We start from the raw sequence: 9,371 nt of genomic DNA, 5'->3' as shown, positions 1-9,371 counted from the left end.
CCAGGGGTGGGTTATTAACTAGACCAGGGGTGGGTTATTAACTAGACCGGGGTGGGCTAATAACTAGACCAGGGGTGGGTTATTAACTAGACCAGGGCTGGGGTGATAACTAGACCGGGGGTGGGTTATTAACTAGACCGGGGGTGGGGTAATAACTAGACCAGGGGTGGGTTAATAACTAGACCAGGGGTGGGGTGATAACTAGACCAGGGGTGGGTTAATAACTAGACCAGGGGTGGGTAATAACTAGACCAGGGGTGGGTTAATAACTAGACCAGGGGTGGGTAATAACTAGACCAGGGGTGGTTAATTACTAGACCAGGGGTGGGTTATTAACTAGACCAGGGGTGGTTAATTACTAGACCAGGGGGGGCAACTCCAGTCCTCGAAGCCTGATTCATGTCACACTTTTCCCACCAGCTAAAACACCTGACTCCAATAATCAACTAAATGATCTTCAGTTTAAAACGCAAATAAAGTTGAATCAGCTGTGTTTGCTAGGGATGGGGGATGACACTACTCCAGCCTGGAGTTACACCTACAGGTATTTGGGTTAGAAACCAGACTGTTAACATGGAACATAAGTAAAAATATCGGTTACAGATTCTTACTGACATGGTCACGCAAGTGTGATTTTAAATAATGTTCTGGTTGAATTGCAGTACATAAGTCCTTACAACTAAATGGAAGGACCATATTTTTTTACTACAGGTGACAAAGCAATGCAAGTCAGGGAAAATCTGATGTAGGACATTCTGGGTGTAAACTATATATATATATATAAATTAACATTTATGAATCACACTCCCTCCGGCTAATCATAGTTTTACTAAATACTTTATAATAGATGCTGCCCTGTTGAAAGGAGAGCGTGCAAGCTAGCACATCATTATACTGTGGCTAGCTACACTATTCATAGGAATAATAAAATGTTGATTTGTGCAGACATTATAAAAATGACTCAATCAGTTAAGGATAAATGTTTTATTGTTTCGTCAGGAGTGTGAATCCAGGGAGATATTATCCAGAGGTATAAAACATAATTAACCATCTGATACATTTTACTGTCCTGTGTGTTAGATTAGAATGTGCTGCCCCCCCTAGTGGCAGGACTATGCCATAACCACCTGCTACTATTAGAATAGGATTACATCTGGTGATCACATTCAGATCGTCAAATACCTTAATGGGAAAATGCCAAATAGTAAAAAAAAAATGTATGAAGTTAAATAATCATTGAACCAAGAGTTGTTTCACAAAAATATTAAGTTAAATCTAGAAACACAATAAGGACTATACATTGTTTGCTGATTTTATTGTTCTGCCTGAGCAACAATTAACCGTTAAACAATGATCATCATAGTAACTACTAGTGCATCAACTACCCATAACAAATTCTCCATTCCATGGTAACCATCCAAACAGGGATAACCTGTTCAGAAGTGTGTAACATTAATGTTTTGGACACAGAGTTTCAGCAGTGAGTGTATCATGCCATGTTCATGTGCTATCAGAATAACCAGAAACTCAGGTCTAAAACTACTGTAAAACGTATAAAGTTAAACCGTTCATATGGAACTTCCAAGTTGGATATTCCAGAGTTTCCTAAGTTCCGAGTAGCACGTGAATGCGGCATCACAGACGCGAGTCTGGAGGTGTGGGTTCTGTGTCCAAGTGCTGTTGCAGGGTTGGTTGCCGTGGCTGGGAGCGTAGTCAAGCGCTGAGGAAGGTGACGGCGGTGTCCCTCTCCTCCACCAGCTCGGCTGCCGTGGCGTCCATCTTGCCTCGGGAGAAGTCGTTGATGGCCAACCCGTCCACAATCTTCCACTGCTTGTCCTGAGGATAACAAAGACAGGAGAATACTGTATATTGAATAATAGGCCAAAGTGATCAACTTCCCACTGCAATAGGTAGTCGGTTGTAGACTAGAGCACCAGTTTATAGTCAATAGAAGCAGAGCTCTCTGGTTAAGTGGTGATGACAGCTGACCTTGCAGCACAATGATCTTCTGACCAATCAGATAAGATCTTTCGCCAATAATTGGGCAAAAGCTCAGAATTGTGCTGCCTGTGTAAACGCAGCCTTAGTATGGAGGAGTGTAGAGAGCAGAGTCAGGGATCCGTCTCACCTTGATGTGAACAGGGAACGAGTAGATGAGGTCTTCGGCAACACCATAGGAGTTACTGCTGGAATAGACACCCATGGAGACAAACTCCCCCTGCAAACACAAGAGGACAGAGTTCAGGGCTGCGTTCGGGAACCATTAACCGAAAGACAATCTGCTGCTGCACCACCGCGCTGCGTTCAAGAACCATTAACCCAAAGACAGGCTGCACCACCACCACGCTGCGTTCAGGAACCATTAACCCAAAGACAGGCTGCTGCACCACCACGCTGCGTTCAGGAACCATTAACCCAAAGACAGGCTGCTGCACCACCACCACGCTGCGTTCAGGAACCATTAACCCAAAGACAGGCTGCTGCACCACCACCACGCTGCGTTCAGGAACCATTAACCCAAAGACAGGCTGCTGCACCACCACGCTGCGTTCAGGAACCATTAACCCAAAGACAGGCTACACCACGCTGCGTTCAGGAACCATTAACCCAAAGACAGGCTGCTGCACCACCACCACGCTGCGTTCAGGAACCATTAACCCAAAGACAGGCTGCTGCACCACCACGCTGCGTTCAGGAACCATTAACCCAAAGACAGGCTACACCACAATTCTCCACCCTCTTCCTAAAGTGTGCAACTGCACACATCTCACAAATGTAACAATGGCTTATAGCCAAATATTACACCAATCCATTACTTTTTAATCAATGACTGTCTGGAATTGTGGGAGTGCACACTCTGGGAGAAGGGTGGAGAATTGGGATGCATCCATACTTTAAATAGTAGAGTGCCCTATAGATTAGGAGTTAATAAAACAGTGTTAATGGTTACAATGTAGATTTGGGAAGGGTAAATTAATCCTAAATCTGCATCTTAAAGCCACAGAATTGTCCCATAGGACCCCTCTTAGCTGACCTCAGGAGTGCCTGACCAGATGTCCCTCATGTGGTCACAGATGGCCTTGGCTGCAGACATGGCACTGGACAGCTTCCTGGCTGCGATAACCGCAGCTCCTCTCTGCTGCACTGTCTGAGAGGAAGAGGAGAGGGAGGAAGAGGAGAGGGAGGAAGAGGAGAGGGAGGAAGAGGAGAGGGAGGAAGAGAGGCCTTAGAAAATGTCTCATCCCTACTCCACTAGTCTTCTTCAGCCGTCTCAATTCATCTTTCCAGGATTCCTCTCCCCTTATCAAAACACATGGAGAAGGTCAGAGGTTACTTTCCCTTGGACCATCTCTAATGAGGGGGGTTAAAGTTAAATCACATAGCCAGATGAAAATGTGTTTTACAGTAGAGTAAACTCACAGAAATGAAGGCCCCTTTGAGCCAGTCATCGTCCTTAACAGCGTCGAAGCAGGCCAGGTCGCTGCCCGCCATGTTGACCTTGGCGTAGTAAAATAATAAATGACATATTGTTAAATAATATTACACAGTATTCACTAATGCCTTGCAGTGGTATAATAATACTTCATTATTACATAACATTGATAAATAACCTTGCAGTGGTGGACGTCTGGGTACTGGGTGGACGAATGGTTTCCCCAGATGATCACGTTCTTCACCTGGGTGGCTGGCACGCCGCAGCGCATCGCAACCTGGGGGAGGGATGCAAGAGCTGTGTAAGGATGATATTACCATCTATTAACATAATCCACACACACTTTGTCCCCAATGAAACTTAAACACTACAGTTGACGTACAGACTCAGTCATCATGAGGGATTGGAGTAACAATATTCATTCAGGGGGTTGAAGGGAACAAAACCACTTCATACACAGGTACCTGAGAGCGGGCCCGGTTGTGGTCCAGACGGGTAAGGCAGGAGAAGTTCTCTTTGGGGATGGACGGGGCAGACTTGGCTGCGATCAGACAGTTGGTGTTGGCTGGGTTACCTACCACCAGGACCTGACCGAGACAATGGAGAGGCAACGTTATAAAACCCTCAGGACAGTCGTACACACACACACACACACGGAGAACACCATGGTGTTGGGGAGAATCTCCTTTCCACAGTGGGGTCAGTTTGTAGCCCAAACGGTTCAGACACTACAAACAGGAGCCGGTAGAGACGAGTCCCGTCAGGCTTGTAGAACAAAACAGACCACCATCATGTTCCTGCGAGTCTCATCGGAGAGTTTCTCACGGTCTGACAAACATGAGTGTAGATGTAGAAGACTGCCATAGGTGGATTGAGATGCACTGTACATATTTTAACTTCACAGCAGAGTGATGAGACGGTGAAGGCAACAGACTAAGAGGGCAAATACATTGGACATAGTTATGAATGTAACAAAATGTACGTAGTCATAGTATGCACTTTTAGTCCAACTTAAATGTTTTGTCCATTATCAATGGAATATAGCCATGTATTGCAGTATCTATGGTCACCATGTAGTAAAAATATTTAAGTTACTTGAAACTTGAGCCACCTGTGAGTAGAGGGAAAATTCCAAAGCCTCGCAAGGCTGAAGACGCCATGCTAGACAGTCAGGCAGGCAGCGTGCAAGGCTGAAGACGCCATGCTAGACAGCCAGGCAGGCAGCGTGCAAGGCTGAAGACGCCATGCTAGACAGCCAGGCAGGCAGCGTGCAAGGCTGAAGACGCCATGCTAGACAGCCAGGCAGGCAGCGTGCAAGGCTGAAGACGCCATGCTAGACAGCCAGGCAGGCAGCGTGCAAGGCTGAAGACGCCATGCTAGACAGTCAGGCAGCGCAGCGTGCAAGGCTGAAGACGCCATGCTAGACAGCCAGGCAGCGCAGCGTGCAAGGCTGAAGACGCCATGCTAGACAGTCAGGCAGCGCAGCGTGCAAGGCTGAAGACGCCATGCTAGACAGTCAGGCAGCGCAGCGTGCAAGGCTGAAGACACCATGCTAGACAGTCAGGCAGCGCAGCGTGCAAGGCTGAAGACGCCATGCTAGATAGTCAGGCAGCGTGAAAGGCTGAAGACGTTCTATCAAGGCAGCTTCAGACTTGCACACTGCCTGAAGACAAGTTCAGTTTTTGTAACAAGGTCACTTGGGGAAGAAATGACAAGGGTACGTGCCAGCACACACAAGCAGTCACACTCGTCAGTCTGACAGTCCAACACCTGTTGCTAGATCAGTGTGAGGTCAAAAGGCCTCCTCATAACACACCCACAGTTCCACTGGCACTAGTCAGGACATTCCAGTCCTTGGTGGAGTTCCTATTCTCTACTATTAAAATGACTCATAATTCTGTAGTTTCCACCATATTCCTCCCACCAGTCCATTTATTATGTAAATCCATCAAGGGGAGTGTCCAAGTGCACACTTGGGGAGCAGTAGAGAATCAGAACGTCTCCCTCGACTCCTGGGATGGAACCCAGCCAGGCTGGATACAACGTTAAGCTTACAAGACCGGATAGGTGGGATAGTGTTAAGACATGCAGGCAGCTAGATTTAAAAAAAAATCAAAAACACACGCTCACAAAACAAACCCACAAACAATGCACACCAATGGCATTCCAGGCCAATCCTTCCATAGGAATTAAGAGCCCAACACGTGGTGAACTGAATTTCAACAGCTCTGGGGTGCAGCATCACGAGTCCTTTCTATGTCTAAAGACACATGGCTTACACTATACCACAAACACAGGGTACCTGCTAGTACTGACAGCTAAGTCTGCATAGACATTTTGAGACACATTGACAGTCACCACACACACACAGAGGACAAACCCTGTCTGTTGGGCTCTGGTTATCATCTCACCTTGACAGTTTTCTTGGCGTACTTCTCCAGCGCAGCCCCCTGGCTCTTGAAGATGGCCACGTTAGCCTTGAGCAGGTCCTTCCTCTCCATACCCTCTCTCCTGGGCATGGAGCCCACCAGGATGGCAGCGTCCAGGTCCTTAAAGGCAACCTCCTCCTTGTCCGTGGGGATGACCTCTGAAAACAGATGGAATAAACAAGGGCTTGTTCATTCTGTATCAAATAGAAAGTAGCGTGAAAAGGGAGGGACTATCTGGACGTGTCCTATAAGATACGTAGGTTTCTTTCCTCGTCTGTGGGAATGACCTCTAGACGAATCGAATATACAACAGACCAGGGTTGGTTGGTTCAATGGGCAGCACATGGACGCCCGATAAACAGAAGGAAAATCTGGATAATAAAGACTACTTTTAATTGTTAAAGGTTTTACTACAGTTGTCTAATTAAATTTGGGTGTGTCATTTTAGGCAAAAATAGAAAGAAAAAAAGAATGATGATCCAGGACAGCAGGAAGTTGTTAAGGAGTGCTTTAATAGGCTGAATCCTTCAAGCACAATGTTCCGGACATGATCGCTCGACAATGAAAGTGGCCTCTATGGAGAAACAAAGGCTTGTATTTGTTTTCCCACCACATTCCCCTGTACATCGTCTCAGTGTGGTTCTGTTTCAATTCCCATCACATTCCCCTGTACATCGTCTCAGTGTGGTTTTCCCTGTTTTAATTCCCATCTTGTCACAACACCTTACATTCTCATCAGCTCAGCCACTCACACCGTTTCTGCTTTTAAGGTTAGTTTCAGCGAACCCTGTATTGATGCCTTTGTTCTGCTACTGTTGTCTGTGGGACAGACTGTTGCCAGTTAACTGTTTTAAAGGGATACTGCGAGATTCTGCCAATTCTGAAAATCCCACCGATCTGGCAAAAACCTTAAATATTTGAACGAATTTAAATAGTGCTTGAACCCAGATCTGGTTGGGACACAGGGTAACCACACTGTAGACACCCATACCCCACATTGAAAATTGTCTTTGCAACACACCATACACAGAGAGAACATTGTCTTTGCAGCACTGAGCGTTAATACTGGGGCCTCACAGCCGAGGTGAGAACAAAGCAAGGACACCACCATTAACAACAGAAAAATACCAGTCACAATGGAGATGGAGATACTACTGGTGCCTCACAACTAAAGCAAAGCCATGTCAATCCAGTGAGTGTTGTCTGCCCCATGGTTTACCTCTGAGGAGTGGGAGGGCACAGTCCTGCAGCTCCATGACCACTCCATCCAGGACTGGCAACATGGGGGTGATGTCCAGCAAGATCAGGGTGATTGGCTGAGAGGAGGGACCATGAAATGACAGGAGTAGATAAATGAGTAGGATCTATTGATCTTTCTGTTGACTTACAGGCTGGTAGATTGCTACCTGAACAGATGTTTATGGTTCATATGATTACTACATTAACACTGCTTGTTATGACTACTTGAAGGGACAGTGTTAGGCCTGTGCTACCGGTAGGCTGTATGCTAGTGGCTCTATTTCAGGCAATTCAAGGACATTAAAGCCTTGAGTGAAGCTTTCGCAGGTTGTGTGACTGAAGAGGTAGTGTGTGATGCTGCATGTTGCCCATCAGTCATGATTTTTATCTTATTTAACTGACACAGGGAGTATCTGACATGGCACCCTATTCCCTATATTGTGCACTCATTTTGACCAGGGCAAATAGGGTAAGTAGTGGACTATATAGGGAATAGGGTGTCATTTCAGACACTAGACAAGCCCTAACAGGATCAGCTGGGATGTTACATAATGCAAGTCAAGCCAAAGCTTCTTCCTTCCCTTTACCTGATCTTTGCCGAACACGTCTCCCTTGGCGATGCCAAACAACAAGGAGTAGGCAATCTGCCCAGCAGCGCCGGTCACCAGCACACGAACAGGTTCAGCAGACTGCAACACAACATACAGAAACACAGCTCTGGGTCCTATTCATTAGGGAACATTACACTCAGGCTATTTAGACACTTATCCAGAGTGAATTAGCCTAAACACTGTAGTAAAATGTTACACAATGAACACAAATTTGTATTTATTTTTGGACAAGTTCAGGTAATAAGTCCCCGTTTCAGTTCATTTTCTTCCATTTGTTGCCAAATGAACAACCAAGCACTGACAAATGTTTTGTCACTGCAATTTCAGGGGTACATTTTAAAATATTGGAGGTAAACTTGCCCCAAGCCGTGCATTAGTTGGGAGGGTTTGAGGAAATTATCCAGCTAGGGAAAACGTTTTGGGAAGTTTTACAGTAATATCAATGTTATGTAATATCAGTCAAACAGTCAGGTAAAAATGAGGTGTACATGAAATGGGAATGAGGCGAGTTGGATACCTTTGAGGAATTGGCTAAGAGTTCACTCGTAAAGTGACAATACTAGAGAGAACTGTACTAGAATTGTAGCTCGTCTACAACAATGGTATTGCATATGTGATCCGTGACCGGACAATGTCGGAGTGGGGATTTATTAACTCACGAGGTAAGCCAAGGTGAATTTAAAAATAGAACACACTCGAGTCATCTGAGACGAGATATTTATAGCTACTGTAGAAAACTTTCACCATTCATTCAACTTTTCCCCTTTCACACAAACGTAGAGTCCAAAAAACAAGCAATTGCATTTTGCTGGGGAGAAAGTCGCATGCAATAATAGTTAGACAACTTAGATAACATTTGGCCACATTAACACATTCTGCCAATTTGACCTTTTTCAAAGAAATGTAGAGAAATGTGCCTAGGACACAGCTGTCGAAACGACATTCTACTAGAACCTGTCAAATTCACTGGCACATTGCCAACAAGGAATTACAGAGTATTTCTTCCAACTTGTCTTTAAACATCATAACACAAGAATCACAAGCAAAATCTTTTACAAAAATATTTAAATTGATACAAAAGTTGTTTACCGGTAGTTAACTAGCTACTGTATAAGTTAGGTTAGCTACTTGCAGAAACAAGCGAACGAAATGCCACCTCGCTGTCCTCGTACTACTAACGTTATAGCAGGTGTGTGCGTTTATCATTTTAGTAAAGCTAAAGTTCCGTAAACAAAGTTAATACAACTTTTTGTTTGTTACTTACCATCTTTGTATGATAACTTGGACTATTCTCCCACTGTTCTTGCAACAAAAGGTCACCCCTATTTCTTGAAATCAGAGTGGTCACGAGGTGGCCAGTAAATCGTTATTACGCATGCGCCGCAAAGCTGGTGGCTCTCGGGAAATGTAGTCGAAAATCCTTCAGCCAAAGACAGTAGTACCAAATATTTATATAACTAACTCTCATTGTTCTATCTGTGATAGTACCAAAGACAGTACAGTACGCTGGGTTAGTTATATAAATCGTTGACAGTACAGTATGCTTCAGCTGTGTACGTTGACCTTTTTAAAGTCACTGAGGTTGACAGAATAAATAACTACTTTACCCACGATTCAGTACTAACATTTAAATTCCCTTTTATTTACAAATTACAAAAA

The 9,371-nt window shown here is 44.9% G+C and overlaps 1 protein-coding gene across 1 annotated transcript; it reads right to left on the bottom strand.

Annotated features, from left to right (window-relative positions):
* Nucleotides 1-969: 969 nt before the first annotated feature.
* On the bottom strand, nucleotides 970-9,117 carry LOC115152771 (malate dehydrogenase, cytoplasmic). Its single transcript, XM_029697558.1, has 10 exons — nucleotides 8,977-9,117; nucleotides 7,689-7,790; nucleotides 7,082-7,178; nucleotides 5,845-6,020; nucleotides 3,898-4,020; nucleotides 3,612-3,710; nucleotides 3,421-3,498; nucleotides 3,035-3,148; nucleotides 2,129-2,218; nucleotides 970-1,836 (listed from the first exon to the last, which is right to left on the bottom strand). Exons 1-10 carry the CDS (start codon nucleotides 8,977-8,979, stop codon nucleotides 1,714-1,716), a joined length of 1,005 nt encoding a protein of 334 aa, XP_029553418.1. The 5' UTR covers nucleotides 8,980-9,117; the 3' UTR covers nucleotides 970-1,713.
* Between the last annotated feature and the right edge of the window lie 254 nt (nucleotides 9,118-9,371).

This window comes from Salmo trutta, chromosome 18 (assembly GCF_901001165.1).
Source record: "Salmo trutta chromosome 18, fSalTru1.1, whole genome shotgun sequence".
Taxonomy (NCBI): Eukaryota; Metazoa; Chordata; class Actinopteri; order Salmoniformes; family Salmonidae; genus Salmo; species Salmo trutta.
Note: the sequence above shows the minus strand (reverse complement) of the source record. Positions and strands in the feature narration are given on the sequence as shown.